This window comes from Podarcis liolepis, assembly GCF_965112155.1.
Source record: "Podarcis liolepis genome assembly, chromosome: 2".
NCBI classification, from domain to species: Eukaryota; Metazoa; Chordata; class Lepidosauria; order Squamata; family Lacertidae; genus Podarcis; species Podarcis liolepis.
The window spans coordinates 18,902,484-18,924,719 of NC_139555.1; the positions used below are offsets into that span (position 1 = coordinate 18,902,484).

The 22,236-nt window shown below is 44.7% G+C and overlaps 1 protein-coding gene across 2 annotated transcripts in view; it reads left to right on the forward strand.

Annotated features, from left to right (window-relative positions):
• The first annotated feature begins 828 nt into the window (after nucleotides 1-828).
• The window catches only part of HLF (HLF transcription factor, PAR bZIP family member), a 75,982-nt gene continuing 54,574 nt past the window's right edge, over nucleotides 829-22,236 (forward strand). Inside the window, exons 1-2 of one of the 2 annotated variants that reach the window (XM_083490483.1) lie at nucleotides 829-1,464; nucleotides 5,599-5,934. In XM_083490483.1, the coding sequence (XP_083346609.1) occupies nucleotides 1,359-1,464; nucleotides 5,599-5,934 (442 nt within the window). In that variant the 5' untranslated portion in view covers nucleotides 829-1,358. The remainder of the gene's footprint in view (nucleotides 1,465-5,598; nucleotides 5,935-22,236) is intronic. The other variant, XM_083490482.1, reaches the window with a different exon arrangement.

Genomic DNA, 22,236 nt, shown 5'->3' on the forward strand with positions numbered 1-22,236 from the left:
CAAGACTCTTTCTGTGAATCGCCCTGTGAACCAAAGAAGCAAGCAAACAAATACAACGATGGCTAACCATTCTTTCCCCTCGGGCAAGAACTTGCCCTGAGGACACCAACTTTTGAACGGCCTTCTTGACGCTGCCTCTTTTAAACTGCAGTTGTATCTGCCGCAAATTCATTCATGCTCATGTGGCAAATTGTTTTGTTCTCACACGGTTTTTATTTTTTTAGTTTTTTAAATGGAGCTGTCACAGGGCAACCAAGTTAGAAAGCTTGCATAGCTCAGTTGGTTAGAGCATGGTGCCGATAACCCCAAGGCTCCAGGTTCGATCCTTGCATATTCCTGCAGTGCAGGGAGTTGGATTAGAACTAAGCGTTTCCCAAATTTGGGTCTCCAGCTGTTTTTAGACTGCAACTCCAACCATCCCTAGCTAGCAGGACCAGTGGTCAGGGTTGATGAGAATTGTAGTCCAAACAACAACAACAGCTGGAGACCCGCGTTTGGGAAGCACTGCTCAGGCTTCCCTTCCAACTCTATAGTTCTCTGTTTCCAGAAGTGCATCTTGCAAAACAGGCGCTCCGAAACGAATGTAACCTTTCCCTTCCCCATCCTTTCTTTTCCTCTGGATGCAGCTGCAGCTTCTCCCCGGTGCCCTCCCCCCCCCGCCCCCCAATGCCTTTAAAAGTCCTTTCTCGCCCATCCTTTCTCCCGCCGCTTCTCCGGCGCAGAAGAGGAGAAAAGCGCCCGAGAAGAACAACCGGGGTGGCGGCGGCGTGTAAGCGGGATCCGATCGCGGGCCGGGGGCGGCGATCTGTCCGGCCCCTCCCTTACCCCGCCTCCCTGGGCGTCACGCTCGTTGGCGTCCGCACATGGACAGCCAACTGCTCTGAGCGCGGCGCAGGCGGCCCCCGGCAGCTCCCCGGTCTGGGCGGAGCGAGCGAGCTTGGTTGGTTGGCTGCCTGGCTGCCTGGCTGTCAGGGTTGCCTCTCTCCTTTTCTTTCTTTTCTTTCCTCTTTCTCTCCCCCCACCCCCCTTTACTCCCCTCCTCCTGCTGCCTCTGTTGTTGTTGATGCGAAAGGGGATCAAGCGAGCAAAAGGACGTCCCCATTTCCTCGGAGCGTCTGGAGCCGGCTAGAACTTCGCCAAAAGGAGGAGCCCTTGATTATTTTTATTTTTATTTTTCAGAAAAATTATTAGCAGTGGGGTGGGGTTTTTTTTCTTCCCCCCTTCCCTCCCATTCTCTTCCTTTTACCTCCTAATTTGGGGTTTCCCACCCACGCCCGCCCTCCTGTCCTCCCTCCTTTTTCTTATTCTTGGTTTGAAAAAGAATAATTTGGGGGCAGCGAGAAAGAGAGATCAGGACCATGGCTCGACCTCTGCCTCTGAATCCAACTTTCCTACCTCCAACCTACGGGGTGCTGAAATCTCTGCTGGAAAACCCGCTCAAGCTACCGTTGCAGCATGAAGACGGTGAGAGAAATGGGGAGCGGGGGCAAGGGAAATAAAGGCTGGGGTAGTGGTTTTTAGGGTCCCCCCTCCCGCTTTATCCCGCTTGCTTCTTCCTCTCCTCTCCTCTGGACCAATATATAAACACACACACACACACGGTACAGAGCGCAAATATATTTAAAAGACTGCCTTCTGGCTAAGCAGCAGCAGCAGCGCGCAAAAGCCCATTTCGTGCAAGCGCGCAAAGCCCACATTTAAGTTTGCGCATCAATGCAGAGCGCGGTGCGTCCGCCGGGCGCCCCGGGCAGGAGCCGGAGCGCTTTCCTTTAGGTTGCGGATCCTACAACTCCGTTGCTTGTTGAGAGGCGCCGTGCTTACTCTCAGGAAAATACTGCTGAGTTTTGCTCAGCTGGAGTCTAGGGGCGCTCACTCCCAAGGAAGTGTATTTAGAATTGCGCAGCCGGAGTCTATGCGTTAGGCTTGTGCTGTAACCGTGGGGTTCCTGTAATAGAAACATTCATAGGGTTGGACTTTAATTTGTTTACTATGGCATGTGTAGTTAAAGAGTAAGCCAGCTGATTATTATTTTTATTGCTTTTTTATTATTCTCCTTGTTTGTCTGTAAAGCACACTTGGAACACTACTTCTGAAGGTGATTTAAATGGGAAGTTAAGGCGCTGGCGTCTTAGTGCTTTTAGATATCAATCAGCTCCTGCCATCGGTTTTCTTGGAAGTCTTAATCTTTGATTTCCGTGGACCCGAGTTCCAAGGAAGTGCATGCCTAGAATTACAGCTATTAAAAAATTCAGTCTTTCTCTCACGTGGGAGAATGGATTTATGTGTTAGATTATTATTATTATTTTTAAAGTTTAAAGAGAAGAAGGCACACAAAATGTCTATTACTTGGGAGTAAGTCCCACTGAACGCAGTGCGACTTGCTCTAAAGGAAGCTATGCTTCTGGATTTGCACGTAAGCAAAACAGAACCCTTACCAAATACCTCTTTGCACTAAGAAGCTGCAATAGGTTTTTGTAAATACGTTAGCAAGGACTTATTCTACATCTTTTGTAGGTTCTAAGAGTGTGAGTGTTTGTGGTGTTTTTGACACAGAGGGTGCAATGCACACTCCATTAGAAGCCACAGCAATGGGGCTTGTTAGCTGTTGCAGACTGCGCAGCGCTCAGTATTTCCCTGTAGTTTTCTAGACAGGTTCATATAACCACATGTGATATTTGAGTATCGCCTGTGCAGGCTGATCCAAGGCATGCTTCCTTTAGAGCAAGTCGCACTTCGTTCAGTGGTGCGCATGGACCTGTAGCATTCGGTCTTGTGAGTGACACACAGCAATCCACGAAATCCATAAATAAGAAAAGGACACAGAGATTATAATGATTTTTCCAGAGGGAGCGTATCTGGAAGGAAAGTTCAGAATTAATCCAAGATCATGGCGAATCATAAACGGTCAATTGTGGACAGCTGATCTCTTTCCCTAAATCCTAGAAACATATATGGGTCTGTAAACCTTTTTTTAAAGAAAGATACAGTGGTACCTCAGGTTAAGTACTTAATTCGTTCTGGAGGTTCATTCTTAACCTGAAGCTCCACTTAAGCTAAAGGGGCCTTCAGCTGCCACCGCACTGCCAGAGCCCAATTTCTGTTCTTATCCTGAAGCAAAGTTCTTAACCTGAAGCACTGTTTCTGGGTTAGCGGAGTCTGTAACCTGAAACGTATGTAACCTGAAGTGTATGTAACCTGAGGTACCACTGTATATTGATCAATATGTTGACCACTGTGTCCTTTGAGGCTCTTAACTACCTTAGAAATTTAGGCTGCAGTCTAGCCTGTCTATAGGATCCTCTACCCACCAGGGAGTAAGCCCCATTGAACAGAACTTATGTCTGAGTAGATGTGTAACTCTGCTTATTTGAATCTTTGGGCTGTTATAGTGCCTTTTTCATCCAGCATAATGACAGGAAATCTCTTTTTATGCATCTCAATCTTAAACCCAGTTTATGTGGAAATCAAGACTGAGCTACAAGATACGTTGGAAACCCTTGATTAGGTCTCTCTTCTTTCTGTACTGAAACACAGCTGTGGAATGCAGTGAACATATTTGTTTGTGTGTGTGTATAGCATTTATATCCCACCTTTTCCTCTGGGAAAGCTCAAGGTGGTGTTAATGCCCCCCCCATTTATTCCCCACAACAATCCTGTGAGGTAAATTAGGCTGAGAGGCGGTTACTGGCCCAAGCTCACCCAGTGAACTTGATGGCCAAGCGGGGCCTTGAACCCTGGTCTCCCAGGTCCTAGTCTGATACTCTAACCACTATGCTACACTGACTCCAGTGGCTTTACTCTGAGTAGTGGAAAGAATGGGTGTGTTGACCGTCTCCCTTTCCCCACAGCCACTTCCCCAGTGAAAACCTAAATTATGGCAGCTGTTAGTCCTAAAGTGCCTGTATTCCTCAGTCCTAAGGGGCAAACAGTTCATATGCATCCGTGGCTTCAAGCAAATGTGAGCTGTGAAGAACAAAACGCTGCAACAACTGCCCGCCCCCCCCCAAACCAACACCCAAATGTTTTGGGTGTATGGGGCAGAATAGATCAGGACAATGGTAGATACAGAAGTGGGGGACTTCAGCCTTGCCTTTCCAGCTCTCTGTTCTTGCTGCTAAAGCAGTTTAGTTAAAAACCAAGAGAGATCAATGTGTAGTTTGTGGGAACATCCTATGCAGTACAGCGACCACTGTTTTTTGTTGGGAAAGATTCATTTAAATCACACGATTTCCTTCCACATTAAATAACCTTTTGTTTGCTCGTTTACATCTTTGCAATCAAAGACCACTTCTGCCTGTGTGCTTCGTGCTTTTAATCACCAGGACATTCTAGTATATTGCAAACTCTGCTTTCTTGTGGACGATAGAGGCTATTATATTTATTTGTCTCGATCAATGGGACCATGGTATGTCTTGTGAGCTATAGGCTCCGCAACTTTGTAAAACAGAAAACAATTCAGGTCATTCTTCAGAGCCAGACAATTAGGTTTTTTGAGAGGAGTGGGGTGGGGATCAAATTTCTCATTTCAGCTCTTCGGAAGTTCTCCCGTTAAAACCCTATTGGGATAAACTGGAACCCTGCGAGATTCTGATCCATCTCAGTGTTCTTTGTGCAAGAGAACTTGCTGGCAGAGTAAGGGCCTGTTGGATTTTTCAACTTTCAGATTCTCCAAACGAGGGGTGTTAAAAAGTTGTAACATGACTTGGGAATTCAGAAGATGTTTTGCTGAAATGAAGACAGTCTAGTTTTGCTTGGGAAGGAAAATGTGTGTAAAATTGCACGGAAATCACTGAAAAGGATTGTCACGCACTTGCAGATTTTATCATTATCATTATATCATTTAGCGTTACCTGGCATTTTCAGAAGGTAAAATTAAATCTCTTTGGTTTTCCCGAGAGCTGTTTATGTGCTTTTTAATTAGACGTAGAGTTGCAAAGCGAAGTGTTGCCCAATCACAAAAATAATAGCAGGTTTGACTTACACACACACACACACACACACACACACACACACACACACACACTATTTTAAGACCGCCCCTCATTGAATAAATTGGCAAAAATTAAGTTTCATCCTCTAAAATGACACTCTCAACTTGTGGAGCATGTCCTTTTAGGCAATATTTATTCTAATTTCTCCCTCTCTCCCTGCATTGCAAGGGATTGGACTAGATGACCCTTGTTGTCCCTTCCGATTCTACAATTCTATCATCTCTCTCTCCCACTTCCCCCTTTCCCCGCCTCCAATTCCGTCTTCTGCTGCGAATGCTCTGATGAAACCTCACAGTGTTGTTTGGATCTTGACGTTTGCTCAAAGCCAAGTGTACAGATGAATTGCTAATTAGAAACAGAGGCGGAAACCCTGCATATATTTAATGAGTCGAAAATAATTTATCCCAGGCCCTTCAAAACCCTATACCGAAACGTAGAGCTTTCCATACGGAGAGCGCTGTAATTGCAGGAAGAGAACCGACTCTTAGGGTTGCTGTTGTCGTTTTCCTATAAAGCAAGGAAACAAAACAAACAAACTCCTCTGTGGACGTACTGACTTTTCGCCCCCTCCCTGTCCCCTCTCTCTTTCTCTTTCTTTCCCTTTCAGCGTTTTATAAAGAAAAAGACAAAGAGAAAAAGCTGGATGAGGACAATACCAATGCTATGGTTCCACAGTCTGCTTTCCTGGGTCCTACATTATGGGACAAGACCCTTCCCTACGATGGCGACACTTTCCAGTTGGAATACATGGACCTGGAAGAGTTTCTCTCGGAGAACGGCATTCCGCCCAGCCCGGCCCAGCATGACCACAGCCCGCACCAACCAGCTCTTCAGCAATCTACCTCAGCGTCACCTTCCGTCATGGACCTCAGCAGCAGAGCATCCACGTCAGCCCACCCAACCATGGTTTCTCAGAACTGCATGCAGAGTCCAGTCAGGCCAGGTAAATCAGCCGTAGGAGATTTGTTGGGGAGACTCGAGTGCAAACAAACAGAATGATTGTGTGTGTTTTTGTGTGAGTGTGTGTGCGCGCATACATACACACTAGGGGCTGTTGTGCCTCAGCAACCAACCCCCTCCTAGTCAGTCAGTCAGTTTTATTGCACATAGCCAAAGGCTGCCACAATGTACACAAGAATCATTCAACAATTAAAAGAAAATATGCTGGATTAATACAAAAATTCATTTATATTATCAAGACATTACCTACTCTAAACAGAGCTATAAAGGTAAAGGGACCCCTGACCATTAGGTCCAGCCGTGGCTGACTCTGGGGTTGCGGCGCTCATCTTGCTTTATTGGCCGAGGGAGCCGGCGTACAGCTTCCGGGTCATGTGACCAGCATGACTAAGCCGCTTCTGGCGAACCAGAGCAGCGCACGGAAACGCCGTTTATCTTCCCGCCGGAGCGGTACCTATTTATCTACTTGCACTTGGACGTGCTTTCGAACTGCTAGGTGGGCAGGAGCTGGGACCGAGTAACGGGAGCTCACTCCGTCACGGGGATTTGAACCGCCGACCTTCTGATCGGCAAGTCCTAGGCTCTGTGGTTTAACCCACATCGCCACCCGCGTCCCTTAAACAGAGCTATAAAAGTACCTTAATATACAGGTTAAGACATTAAACAATAAAATGTATCGGCTAAAATCACCACATGGCCACTAACATATTAAAAAATAATGTTAATTATATTCAGAGTTTGGTGATAAAGATAGAATATAGCTTGATGTAGATAGGGTCAAATAAATTCATCTCCTTTACAGTTGGTGGCTATCTTGGCTATATAATTTGCTCTAATTTTCCTAGCGGCAGTTGCAAAGAGTGCTACATGCCAGGTCACATGCTTATCTATGTCTGTGAGGAGATATAAAATCATACCAGAGGGGGTCTGGCCAGGGGACCTTGTCATTATAGGTGCTAAAAATCGTTCTCTTGTTTCATTATATAAGGGGCAGCGCAACCCCCTCCCAGAGCTTCTTTATCCCACCCCATGTCTTACATCCCCACACCCCACCCATTGATTGTGAATTCTACACAACCAGTGCTATTTTTCTAGAAAAAGAGTTCTGGCAGGAAAAAAAAGCCTTGCACACAACATACCCTGATCATGAACTTACTTAATTTGGAATAAAGTTCCAGATTATTCAAGGAGGTTTATTTCTGTGGCCAGTTTGTATGTTGCTAGCAACAAGGTTTGCTTTTCCAGCAGCTACTTCCCGTGCCATCTCAGTAACCTTTATAAAATAACAATAATAAGGATAGCAACATCCTGCCCATTGGACTGAGTTGCATCAGCCACACTGGGGGGCTTCCAACATATATAAAAACATAATACAGCAGTTCCTGAACGCCTCCGTTATCGTACGTTTCGGCTCCCAAATGCTGAAAACCCAGAAGTAAATGCTCCGGTTTTCTAATGTTTTTCGGAACCCGAACGTCCAACACGGCTTCCTCTTGAGTGCAAGAAGCTCTTGCAGCTAATCAGAAGCTGCACCTCGGTTGTTGAACATTTCAGAAGTTGAACGGTTTGCTGCAACAGATTACGTTCGACAACCGAGGTTTTACTGTAAAACATCACACAGTGCTATTTTCTAGAAAAAGAGGTGCCAGAACTCACCATGAAGCTTATTCTTCTATGATAGCAGTGGCACCCACCTGAGAGGTGCCGGAATAGAGTCCAAGTGAGTTCCAGCTGAAAACAAGCCCTGAAATCACACATTAAAAAGTTTCCCTGTACAGGGCTGCCTTCTGATGTCTTCTAAAAGCCAGGTAGCTGTTTATTTCTTGACATCTGATGGGAGGGCGTTCCACAGGGCGGGCGCCACTACCGAGAAGGCCATCTGCCTGGTACCCTGTAACCTCACTTCTTGCAGCGAGGGAACCACTAGAAGGTCCTTGGAGCTGGACCCCAGGGTCCGGGCTGAACGATGCGGGTGGAGACGCTCCTTCAGGTATACTGGGCCAAGGCCATTTAGGGCTTTAAAGGTCAGCACCAACACTTTGAATTGTGCTTGGAAATGTACTGTGCTTTAGTCCAGGAAGAACACGAGGGGTTCCAATTCCCATTCAGACATGGCCCTCCAGATTTAAAAACTGCTGTTTTTGCTGCAACAGTTTTATTACGGCGCGAGCTTTTGTGGACCGCAGTCCCCTTCACCAAATGTTATGAAGTGTTATCCTGATTTGCAAATACATACATATGCATTCCTGGCTGTTTCTAGGGTGGGGTGGAAGGAGAGAAATGTAGCTGAAGTGAGCAGGAGATGGAATGCAGAAAAGTACAGGCTGTGAGAATTGCGTTTCTTCAAAACAAAAAACCCAGACCCAGTTGTTGTTTATAACACAGAAACCCCAACATTGGTAAGCCAATCAACACATACAGTGTGATAAAAATCCTTTGATTCAATCTACAAGTGGATGGCACCAAATCTCTTGACGATTTGCAATTCTGTGGTTTCAAGCTGCGTTTTCCCTTTTGAAGTTTCTTTGTTGAAAGATGGCTGCTAAAGTCAGTTCTGGGGTGACCAGGGTGGCTGAAATACTCCCCCACCCCCCACTATTATTTACTTATTCATTTTGCCATTTCTGGCGCCAGGTTTGTATCCATTTGTTCTTTTGCGTCGAGACTGGCCTGTCGGTCACGACTTAAAATGGATGAAATTCTAGATTCCCGCCCCAGGGCTTTCGAACGATGGGTTCTCCATCAGTGGGAAAGAACTCCTAAAAGGAGCTACTGTCAAACACAGAAAACATCATGAAATCTGCATCTTCCATGTAAGGCTTTTGCAGGCAAGCGGAACTTGCTATATTTTTAGCAACCAAGTCCTCATTTGCTTTCCGTAGGAGAAAGTCATCTAACTATTCAGTTTCCTATTGCACATTAGCCTAGAAAATGAAAACGGTTTGAGATTTAATGGATCTTGATAAGGAGATGAAATTTCTGGCTTGGATTTTACCCCCCTTTTCTTTTGCAACCTTCAAAAAGCAGTATCTGGCTGCTCCGCCAGCAACATGTGCCAGCAAGGGCTTATATTAGTGAGGTGTTGTTGTTTTTTGCTGAGATTATGCCAAGGACCTGGCTTGCGAGGAGAGAGCCACGAGTCTGGATTTCCAAAACAAGGGACTGTGGGGCCTCATTGGGGGCTGATGTTGTGAGAAAAGCAAGCTTTCCTAACTGGCGTTTTCCTGATACAGCGAATGGGAGTGGGGAATAGCTTGGTCGATTCCTGATTCTTTCCTTCTGCAGCTCCCTGCCCTGCAGCTGGGCTGCGAAACTGGAAGCAAGCCCTGCTGTGAGTTAAAAGTGCTAGGGGAAGGATGTGCAATGGGGAATTGGTGGGTATTAGCAGGAGAGGGTTGCGCCGGCCTGCCTCCCACCTGCTGATTCTCCCTTGGAAAAGCAGCCTTGCATTTATGTTCTCTTGGCAAGGGCTCATTTGCACAGGCAGCGTTATGAGATCATTTGCATGGAACTGTTGTAAAAGGATTAGTTATCTATAGGGCCTGTCCTGAGTGGCATCTGTGAGCAGGATTTCCCCTGGCAGAGGCCTTGTCAATGGGCTCATCCTGGAAAGGTTGTCCTCCCCACCTAACGTTTCCTTCTGGAAGTGCTCACATGACAACTTCGAAAAGCCTCTTAGCGAGCTCGGAACATCGTGTTGCAAACGGCCCCGGGGCTGGTGAGTTCTGAAAGAAAATTGCAAAACAGCTCGGAGCATTTATAATAGTGAAGCAATCTGGAAGTGGTTTCAAATTAAGGTTCAAAATGTGGTTCATAGGGAATAAGCTTCACTGAATATAGTGGGCCTTCTAGCACGACCCTAGGAATCCTTACTCGGAAGTAAGGATTCACTTTCTGAAACAATACGCTAACTGAAATTTAGCTACCCTTCGAAATGAGCACTTTTCCGAATTTTGTTTCTCCAGGCAAGTAATGTGTACAAGCATGGGTTAAAGTGTGCAGATAAACGCATCTGTTCCTGAAGCATTATCTTCGGGGAAATCGCGTTGCAAAAATGTGTGCGTTGGGCAAAATTGCGCACGCAAATGTGTTTATTTGGAGCCAGACGCAGTTTCCTGGAGCAGGAACTGCTCCACTCTCCCCTATCCTGGGACAGGCTTCAAATCTGAGACTGTTTTCAAAAGCATGAGATAAGAAGTCCAGATAAATAAACAGAATGACCAGCGTTGGGAGTGGAACATGGTGCAAACCTCCTCCTGAGGAACCTATAAAAACATGTTTCTTGTCCGTGAAAAGCTAGAACTGTGCTTGGTTCTTCTGCCACTAACTTGGCGTTGTTTTTATCCTGTGGTTAGTTTTGTTCATTTTGTTCTTCTGAAAACAGGGCCTAATGTCATAGCATTGCTTGATGACTTTTTGTGCCATCACAGATAAAACTTGTGTTTTGAATGAAGTTGACTCTGATGGAGGACTTTCCCTTAAGTGTCGTCAAGTGTTGAGTAAACCAGTGATCTGAACGCATGTGTGAAATGGCTCCCTAGTGGCTACCTTGAGTTGAAAAGACTGCACTTTGCAGTTTATGTAATTTCGCCTGGCCTCCAAAAGCTGCTTGCGGTGTCATGCCCACGGAATAAAAATGTGTGTGTTTGTACCACACGTGCGCATGGCAGAGGACCACAGCCAATCTGGACTTACTGACACAGTTCCATGCACCACAAGTGTGAATGGGTCACACTGTTGCTTTTTTAGATGTATAAATAAAAAGTTTGTGTGTGTGAAGGAGTGTTGATAGAAAATGTTATTAAGACTTCCTGAGCTACATGCTCCCCAATTCAAATTTGCTTGGGAAGAAATCGCTCAATGGGACAGATGTGCTTAAGTGTTCCTGGGTCTTGCTGATTCTCAACCTCCATTGCCAGGTTTCCTCCAGCTGGGCTTACTAGCAGTACATGTGGAAAGGGTTTAGGGGTCTTGGTGGACCACAGGCTTGACATGAGTCAACAGTGTGATGCAGTAGCAAAAAAAAAGAGCTAACACTAGTCTAGGTTACATCAACAGTAGTGTAGTGTCTAGATCAGTGGTTCTCAACCTGTGGGTCCCCAGATGTTGTTGGACTACAACTCCCATCATCCCTGAGCTCTGGCCTTGCTAGCTAGGGGTGATGGGAGTTGTCGTTCAACAACATCTGGGGACCCACAGGTTGAGAAAGGCTGGTCTAGAGGAAGGGAAGTCATAGGGCCACTCTATTCTGGCTTGGTCAGACACTTGGAATACTGTGTGCAATTCTGGGCACCATAATTTAAGAAGGATGTTGACAAGCTAGAACATGCGCAGAGGAGGGCAACAGAGATGATATGGGGTCTGAAAACTAAGCCTTATGAGAAGTGGTTGAAGGAGCTGGGTATGTTCAGCTTGGAAAAGAGGAGACTGAGAGGAGATATGATAGCCATCTTCAGATATCTCAAGGACTGTCACATGGAAGATGGAGCAAGCTACTCTGGAGGGTAGGATCCAAACTAATGTCTTCAAGTTACAAGAAAGGAGAGTCCTAAACTTTCTGGCAGTAAGAGCTGTTCGACAGACTCCCACGAGAGGTGGTGAACTGTCCTTCCTTGGAGGTCCCTAAGCAGAGGTTGGCTGACCATCTGTCATGGAGGCTTTAGCTGAGATCCCTGCATTGCACCCTTGGAGTTCCTTCCAACTCGAAGATTCTATGATTCTGCTACAGTCCTTGGACCAAAAGGACCTTTTCCAATGGATCCTTAAGTGGCATAGGAACGGCTGAGCAACCTGTTGATTGTTCCCTGTGAATGCCTACCACAACCTCCAGCAGAAGTTCATCTCTTGTTCTATGTAGGTCAGCCCTGAGAGAAGGAGAAAAGTCTCCTTGCTTCTTTGTTTCAAAGGTGTGTTCAATCTGCGTGCGTATTTGAAAAGGCAACAAAAATTCGACAGTTTGTTTCCAAGAGCCGATTAAAATGTTTAGAAAGGCACGTGGTTTAGCCCTCAGCTATTTGTGTGTGTGTGTGTGTGTGTGTGCAAAAGGTAACTCAGAGTGACTTACAAATAACAGAACGTGCATCAAAGCTCATATAGAACTAAAGGAGAGCAAAAGGTAAAAAAGAACTTTCATATATATATCTATCTATCTCAGAACTAAAATATCATACACACACACACACACACACACACACACATATATATATATATATCGGAACTAAAATATCATACACACTGAAGGAAGCCACAGATAAAAACCTCAGGCCTGGCTGAAAAGAAATGTTTTTGCTTGGTACTGAAAGATACATAATGATGGTGCCAGACAAGCCTTCCTGGGGAGAGCGGTCCCTAAGCAGGGAGCCACCACTGAGAAGGCCCACACTCTGCATCTCATCGTAGGGGGAACACACAGAAGGGCTTCAGATTATTATTGCAAGGTATTGTTTGGTTTATGTGGGGAAAAGTCATCCTTGAGGTACAGTGGTACCTTGGTTCTCAAACGCCTTGTTACTCAAACAACTTGGAACCCAAACACAGCAAACCTGGAAGGAAGCCAAATGTGGTCCGTTTTGAGTGTTGTGCTTCTGATTTGAGTGCTACACTTCTGTTTTGAGTGTTACGCTTCCGATTTGAGTGAAACACTTCCATTTTGAGTGCCACACTTCTGTTTTGAGTGTTACGCTGAGGTCTGTCGCTTTTTGCTATTTATTTTGCGTTTTTGTTTTTGCGGCTCTTTTTGTTTTGTTTTTGTGACTGTGTGGAACCCAGTTCAGCTATTGATTGATTGTGTGACTGCAATACATTGTTTATTGCTTTCATTTTATGGCTCAGTGGTCTTGTTAGATAGTAAAATCCATGTTAAATTGCTGTATTAGGGGTTGTTTTTAAAAGTCTGGAACAGATTAATCCATTTTGCATTACTTTCTATGGGAAAGCGCGCCTTGGTTTTGAAAAGCTTTGGTTTTGGAACGGATTAAGTTTGAGAACCAAGGTACCACTGTATTGGGGTCCTCAGCAGCATAAGGCTGTCTAGGTAAAATTGAGCCTCAAACATAAGGGGAGAGAAGGTTTTGCTGAAAGGCCCGGCTGGGCCCCTTTGGCATGTCTGTTATTTCAAGATACAGGGAGAAACATTCAGATAAGCAACTTCCACACCGCTCAACAAGTTGGGAGGACTGTACCAGTTGCCTTGCCGGACATTTGAATCAGCTCTCTAACACAAGCCACAAGCACCAGGCCGTGTCGCAGGGGAGGGCAAATGATTAGAACGGCAATCTTCTTCTGTTTCGGGAGACTGCCAACTTTTTAATGATCACCTGTCAGAGTTAATTTGCAACCTCTGTTATGGGTCAGTCATTCGTGTGATTTGTGCTCTCGGTTGGTCATTCAAAGCCTCCCCCCCGTCCCACTCGTCGTCCCCCCCCCCGAAGTCTGCATGCAGCACTGTTGGAAATCTCCAAGCATGCTGATAAACTTTTCCTTCAGCAAAGTTGTTCTGGTTGCAGGTTTCCTTTTTTAATATTCATGGATTCCTCTCATACTGAAAGAACAAGGCCCAAGGCTGACTTTGACTCACCAGGGCTTAAGTCCAGGAAAGTTGTTTTCAGTTTAGCTCGGCAACATGCGAGACTAATAACAAGGAAAGGGGCTTTGGGGCATGTGGAGAGTGCATTTTCTTCACCGCTCAGTGACCCAAGTAGCGTTTATGAGCTTTGGGATTTTGGAAGGTTTGGTATTCTGGACATTGACTTTCAGGAAATCTCAGCTCTGCTCACTGTAGAAACTAGCTCAGTGGCAGAGCGCTGAATTCCTGTTGAGAGGACCTGAGGTTCAGTCGCACGCAGGGGTAGCCAGTGTGTGGTGTCCTTTGGACATTGTTGGATAGCAGTTCCCATCATCTCTGACCACTGGCCATGTTGTCTGGGGCAGTCCTGGATTTATGTATAAGCTAAACAAGCTATAGCTTAGGGCCCCGCTCTCTTGGGGCCCCCCAAAAAAATAAAGGGAAAAAACAACTGGATGTACATTTCCAAAATATAAGAGTAATTCAATAATTACTTTGATAAAATACATATTTTGTTATGTGCAAATGGATTTAGATACCTATTAGGTCCATAAATTACCATATAGCATATATTCAGCACAAAAAACAGCGACAGTTGGTTGTTGACAAAGGACAGGGGGACATATAAAGGTCCCCATTACCTTCAGTAGCTTAGGGCCTCGTCAAACCTAAATCCAGCCCTGGCCTGGGGCTTGTGGGAGGTCATAGAGTCATAGACTTGGTTTTATGGAAAATTGGAAGCCTTTTCCAGACCATTTAAAGAAATATTATAATATGATCAATTCACAAGCAGGATTTGAACTACGAGCAACATCCAGAATGAGAGATTATTGTCTTGTGGTTATGATAGAAAACAGTGAAGCTAGTCCTCTTGGATAAAATGACAAAAAAAAACTTTTAAAAAGAATGGGGAAAAAATACAATTTATTCAAGAGACCATTGCAAGCAGATGAAAACATCAGCAGGATTTAAATCTCACTTGTAATGTAATAAATACTATGGACAATATGGATAGATACAAAATATAGATTATAGAATAATATACAGTTGTAAATGCTGACAATAGGAACCATGAAGGCGGTGGGGGAGATTCAGAGTTATCTCTGTATATGGATGAGCATTGGGATTGTTATAATTTTATATTTGTAAAATCAAATAAATAAAAATAAAAATAAAACAGTGACGCTAGGGTACAGCAAAGGGATAGAATAAAAAAAAAAACCACCATGGGAAATGGGATGGGAAGTTGATAGAACAAAAGAAAAATATATATTATGAATTGGAACCTTATGGGAAATTTAATAAAATATGTTATAAAAGAATTGTAGAGGTGGAAGGGACCACAAGGATTATCTAGGCCAACCCCCTGCAATGTGGGGAATCTTTTGCCCAATGTGGGACTTGAACCCACGACTCTGAGCTTAAGAGTCTCAAGCTCTACCAACTGAGCTACCCCAGGACAACAGCTTTCAGTTAAAAGGACCTAGTAGTAAAGGGATAGGGAACTTGTGGCCTTACAGGTGTTGTTGGGCCCCACGAGATGCAGCCGGCATGGCCAATGGGCAAGGATGATGGAACTTGCAACACAGCAACGTCCAGAGAGCTATGAGTTTCCAGCTCCCTGCAGTAGCAGGTAATGGGAAAGACCTGTGCTGAGGGTTCTGGAGAGCTAGGTAAAGGTAAAGGTACCCCTGACCATTAGGTCCAGTCGTGGATGACTCTGGGGTTGTGCACTCATCTTGCTCTATAGGTTGAGGGAGCTGGCGTTTGTCCGCAGACAGCTTCCGGGTCATGTGGCCAGCATGACTAAGCTGCTTCTGGCGAACCAGAGCAGTGCACGGAAACACTGTTTACCTTCCTGCTGGAGCAGTACCTATTTATCTACTCACACTGGTATGCTTTTGAACTGCTAGGTGGGCAGGAGCAGGGACCGAGCAACAGGAGCTCACCCCCGTCGCGGGGATTCGAACCACCGACCTTCCGATCGGCAAACCCTAGGCTCAGTGGTTTTGACCACAGCGCCACCTGTGTCCCTGCTGCCCAAAACTGTTAGAATAAGCAACAGACTTTAATTAAGACCCATGTACTGAGAGTCGGAAAGCCACTAAAGCAGTGGCGAGCTCAGTGGCCTTCTGGAGTTGTGATTTACATTTCTCCATCTCCTTCCCTCGTCACTTCTACCGTTAACGAATAAGGGCTGCTGTTTTCAAGTAAGAAATCCGGCTTCACCTTTATACCCAAGTCTGTCTTCCACCAGGCAAGGCAGAGCAGAAGGGACACTTATACATATCTGGTGGAGCTGTGAAAAAATCAAAAGCTTCTGGGATATAGTATGTGATGAACTTAAAAAAATGTTTAAATATAACTTTGTGAAAAATACAGAAGCTTTCCTGTTGGGAATAACAGACACAGGTATAGCAAAAGAGGATCGGAAAATATTCCTTTATGCCACAGGCGTGGCGAGGACCTTAATTGCCAGAAATTGGAAAAAAAGAATTTGTGCCAACAAAAAAGGAATGGCAGGATAAATTATCAGATTATACTGAATTGGCCAGATTAACAGAGACAATTAGGGGACAACCTAGACAAGAATTTCAAAAAGAATGGGGAAAATGCAGAGAATACTTTACCAGACAGTGCCCCAAAATATACACCTGGATTTGTTTCGATTAATTTCTACAGGAGACTTTGCGGTTTATAAGTCATAATTAGGAAAAATTGTAATAATCACATATAAAAGAAACAGTATACAAGAAGTAAATAAGGAGGCCATTTGCAGGATAAAGGATGTCTTTTATTTTTATATTATGTTTTCTTTGTTTAAGGGGATAGGAGTTTAATTTTGATAATTAAATTGTTGATGGTGGTGGGTTTCTTTGTATGTATGAGTTGTTGTGGACCATGTTGTAAATAAAGTATAAAGAAGAAGAATGAGTTGTTGTGGACCATGTTGTAAATAAAGTATAAAGAGTTTGTAGGGCAGCAGTTGAAGAAGGAGCAAAAAGGGTTTTCTTGTGTGTGTGTGTTTCTTTGTGGCTGATTAGCTGTTTTCCCTGTGTAAAGGTCAGAGGGGGCAGGGTTTCTGTTGAGGCAGGGGATTAGCTGTGGGAGGAGCTTATCAGAGTTTGTAGGGCAGCAGTTGAAGAAGGAGCAAAAAGGGTTTTCTTGTGTGTGTGTGTTTCTTTGTGGCTGATTAGCTGTTTTCCCTGTGTAAAGGTCAGAGGGGGCAGGGTTTCTGTTGAGGCAGGGGATTAGCTGTGGGAGGAGCTTATCAGAGTTTGTAGGGCAGCGGCGCGCGCAGTTATACCCATCTTTTAGATTTAGGGGAGCTAGTCTCAAACGCTTGTTGGGGGAGATCTAGGTTTGTTTGTTTTTTGTGGGGGAAGTTATTTGTCCTGTCTTCAAGCTTTTTATGATGGAGGACCTCTGTAGCCACCCCCAACAACACGATCTCAAGATGGAAGGGGAGGGAACAGCTGCAGTCGCCTGCGATTCCTGCGCAATGTTTGCCATCTTGCCAAAGGTTGCAGGCAGCTTTACCTGCAGCAATTGCATGTTGATTGCCCTTTTAAAAGACAAAGTACAGCAACTGGAGGAACGTGTTCATGGAACTTTGAAGTGTCAGGCATAGCCCTACTGGCTTTAGCCCAAACGTAGCAGAGTTTTCCTGCACAGCGAGGAAGCTAGTTGCGGCGGTAATGACTAGTCAGCTAGACTCAGAATAACTATTTACAGGATTTATTAAAAGGAAAAAATAAAACCAGCAGAGTTTCTGCATACAAATAAAAGCAAAATAAATCCTCTCTTTCTCTCTCTCAAAACCATACACAGCACTTCTAACTCCTAACACACCTCACACCAAACTGTGCTAGCAATCCTAGATAACAGAGTTGAGTGCTGGTCGTTAACCAATCAGAGTGAGTAGTTTCTAGGTCAAGCAGACCTGGGCTTTCTGCCAAGAGTAAATTGACACCAGCTTGAGTTAATTGGTGAAGCTAGAATCTGCAAGTTTCCCACGAGAACCAATTAACAGAAACTGAACACCCCCTCACAGATTCTGCTGAACAATTAACTCCAAATACACCTATGTAGGAGATTATTTTTCCAGCAAACCTAAACCCTTGCACATTCGTTTGTTCTTTATCTTTGCCAATGGTTTAGTTAACACATCTGCTACATTTTCTTCACTTGACACATAAGTACAGGTGATTACATTGTCTTGTACACAGCAACGTACATTTTGGTATTTTACAGAGATATGTTTGGAACGCGATTTGAAACCCTCTGTTTTACTTAAGGTTATACAAGCTTGATTATCAATGTAAACTTGTACTGGTTCTCCACAATTTACATTTAAATCTGCTAACAAATGCTTGAAATAAATCACCTCGTTGCACAATTCACTCAATGCGGCGTACTCTGATTCCGTTGATGACACACTTACAATGTCTTGCTTGCGTGACCGCCAGCTGATTAAAGCTCCACCGACCATTATGACTAGTCCTGTGACAGATTTTCTATCTGGCAAATTTCCCCAGTCACTATCACAGTAGCAACTCAACATTTCATCCTCTGAAGAATTTAATTGTAACATATAGCCAATTGTCTGCTTGAGATACCTCAGAACTTGTTTTACCCCTTTCCAGGCATTTAGTGTGGGCTTTGAGACCAATCTACTTAATATGCCTACTGCATAACTAATATCAGGTCTGGACCACTGTGCTAAATACAATAAACTTCCAATTACAGAGTGATATACATCAGGATGTTCAAATTCAGGACTCTCATCTATATGAAGTGTTTTTATGAAACCTGGATCCATAGGCACCGCTGCCCCTTTGCAATCCTGCATCCTGTATGTAGTCAGTAGTTGTTTAACTTTGTTCTGCTGACTAATTAGGCAGCTGCCATCTTGGGCCCAGCACACTTCCAACCCTAGATATGTCCTAACCGGGCCTAAGTCTTTCACTTTGAACTTACTGGACAATTGCTTGGCAAATCTTTTAGTTTGTTTATCTGTTTTACAGGCATACAATACATCATCTACATAAATCAGACAAAACTCTTGATCACTGCCTGTACCACGTACATAAACACAATTGTCAGCTGTACTCTGCTTGAAACCAAATGACACTAAGGCCTCATGGAAACATTTGTTCCAAGATCTTGCAGCCTGTTTGAGACCATATAGAGCTTTGTTTAATTTCAACACTCTATTGGAACCTGTCTCATAACCAGGCGGTTCGGCTAGATACAGGTCTTCTGATATTGATGCATGTAAATATGCAGTCTGGATATCAAAATGGTTTAACAGGAGTTTTCTCTTTGCTCCAAGCGTTAAAATCAGCCTTACACTGTCCCCCTTAGCAGTAGGGGAAAAAGTCTCGTCATAATCTTTTCCAGGCCTCTGAGAATATCCTTGAGCCACTAAACGAGCTTTGTATTTGTACTCTCCTGTCACCAGAGGTTTAAGTTTGTACACCCACCTGCAGCCTACAATCTTTGCCCCCTCAGGCGCTGCTACTGGTGTAAAAACCTTGTGCTCATTCAAAGAGGACATCTCTTCCTCCATTGCCTGTTTCCAGCGCTCTGCCTCCTCTTTTGGTAACTTTAACACCTCCTGAAAACTCTTGGGTTCTGCAATTACACTAAACACATTTGCAGTATCAGGAGAAAAACGCACCGGAGGCACTCCTTTGTTTTGTCTTTTAGATCTTCTGGGAGAAAATTTTTCTTCTGACCCACTTTCCTCCTCAGAACTACGACCTCTCTTTTGTTGCTTAGCAACTGGTTTCTGGCTAACTCCACTTTCTTGAGAGCTCTTATCTGAACTTTCCTCCCCCTCAGACTCTGATTCTCTGTGTCTACTTTCAGAGTCATGAAGCTCCTGGGAAGGTTCAAACCAAACCTCAGTATTGGCATGTAGTCTCTCCCAGCCACTATGTTCACAAAAACTGGCATTCCTGGAGATCACAATGCCATTTGTCCCTTCAGCAAAGCGGAAACCTTTTCCCAGCTCCTGGTAACCCACAAACACTAACTGTTTGGTCTTAGGATCTCCCTTCTTTCTCATTTGTTTCGGAATTAATACCCAGGCTTTTGATCCAAACACATGCAAATGGTCAATTTTAGGTTTTTTCTGAAACAATTTAAAGTACGGGGTTGTACCTATTGTTTGATGAAAGAGCCTATTTTGGAGATAACACGCGGTGAGCATGCTCTCCCCCCAATAAGACATGGGTAAGTCAGCATCTTCAAGCATGGCAAACATCATATCTTGTAAAGATCTGTTTTTTCGTTCTGCAACGCCATTCTCCTCTGGGGAAAAAACATTCGTTTTTCTATGCCCAATGCCACGCTTTTGTAACCAATCTTTAAAGGCATTTGACATAAATTCGCCACCTCTGTCCGTCTGAATCCTTTTGAGTTTAACAGACAGAAATCTTTCCACAGATGCCACCCAGCCTTTAAACTTAGTGAACACGTCACCCTTATTCTTCATGGGAAAAACCCAGGAATAACGCGTGGCGTCATCCACAATTGTTAGTGAAAAACGCGCTCCACCCCTGCTTACAGCAAATGGACCAATTACGTCCATGTGAACCAGCTGTAGCGGTGACTCACTAACTCTGTCACTTCTGGGGTAAGAGACTCTGTGGGTTTTAACCTTTTTACAGACATTACAATCAAGGTACTTGTTACAACTCTTTAAATTACCCCCATCAGCCAATTCAGACATTTTTAGTACACTTTTCCAGCAAGCATGCCCCATTTTCCTATGCAATAAGTGCACACAGTTGTCATGTATAGCTTTGTTATTCACTGCAGGCTGAGATTTACTGACTACTGCTGCAACTTGAGATCCTGCTTTAAGCCAAAACAAGCCTCCCTCTGACTTAGCAGTGCCTAAAATCTCACCAGCCTTCTTAATAATGCAACTGTCTCCTTCAAAATACACTTTAAACCCAGCTTTTAGCAAACAATCTACAGACATCAGATTGCTCCTTAATGACGGCACACAAAGTACATTTTGCAGGCATTCACGAAGACAAGGAACAAAAACTGCACCCCCCGAAATCACTTCGGAAGTACTTCCGTCTGCTAGAGCCACCTGGCTGCGCTGTGCTGAGTTCTTGGAAACAAACAATTCATCTGAGTTCACGATGTGGCGAGATGCTCCCGAATCGACCACCCAGACCACTTGTTTCTCATCAGCAATCTTGACCTCGCCGGTCACCAGCTGAGCCGACTGTTTTCGTTTGAAGAATTTCCTTTTACGCTGTTGCTGCTGCTGATCTCGTCTCTGCTCCTGCACCGGCCACTGAGACTTGACCAACTCCGGACATTGTCGTTTTAGATGCGCTGAAGACCCACATCGGAAACAACGCCTAACAGCAAACGCTGACTCCTCACCAGTACGCTGCTTTTGCTTCACCTCTGGCACGGCATGAGAACTCCTTCCAAACCGCCCACCTGTAGAAGCCTCTGCAGCCAACGACCTTTCTTGCCTCTTCTGCCATTCTTCAATCAAACGCCCAGTAACGTAACTGACTGATAAATCATGCTCCTGCATGCCTTCTAGAGACAAAACTAAATTGTTCCAGCTTTCCGGGAGAGAACTCAAAATAATAGCCACCTTCTCCTGCTGGTCTAACGCACAGTCTCTTTCCTGTAGCGCAGAAAACTTTAACTGTAAACTGTGTAGGTGTTCCTGCATTGTAACCCCAGGCTGTAACATTGCCTTGTACAATGCCTTGCGAATGAACAGCTTGGAAACCGCTGTCTCACGCACATGGAGTTCTTTAAGTGCTTGCCACACACCTCTAGCTGTCTTGATTCCCCTCACATACGGCAACTGGGAATCTTCCAGCCCCAAGACAATTGTGGCCCTTGCTCTTTGGTCTTTATCGAGGTCTTCATCATCAGGCTTCGTAGGAAACTTACTCACCACTTGCCAGAGACGATCCCTCTGCAGCACTGCCTGCATGCGTTCCGACCACAGCAAGTAATTGGAGTCATTCAGACGCTCAAAAGCCATCTGAACTGGTTGTGAGGCCATCTTGAGAGCGATGTCCCTGGAACCCGGAACCAGCTACTCACGACCACCGAGAGAGAAAACAGGAACCACAGCACCCAGCACTCACACGCTGCAGCTGTTGTCCTTCTGTCCGCTGCGTCACCAGCTCACCACGGTCAGGAACCAGCCAGGAACAACAACCTCTGGAACTACTGGAACCAACACCGTTGATGCTGACACCACCGCAACTCAGGCTGGCAGCACAATGCCCATAACCTCATGGAACTTTGAAGTGTCAGGCATAGCCCTACTGGCTTTAGCCCAAACGTAGCAGAGTTTTCCTGCACAGCGAGGAAGCTAGTTGCGGCGGTAATGACTAGTCAGCTAGACTCAGAATAACTATTTACAGGATTTATTAAAAGGAAAAAATAAAACCAGCAGAGTTTCTGCATACAAATAAAAGCAAAATAAATCCTCTCTTTCTCTCTCTCAAAACCATACACAGCACTTCTAACTCCTAACACACCTCACACCAAACTGTGCTAGCAATCCTAGATAACAGAGTTGAGTGCTGGTCGTTAACCAATCAGAGTGAGTAGTTTCTAGGTCAAGCAGACCTGGGCTTTCTGCCAAGAGTAAATTGACACCAGCTTGAGTTAATTGGTGAAGCTAGAATCTGCAAGTTTCCCACGAGAACCAATTAA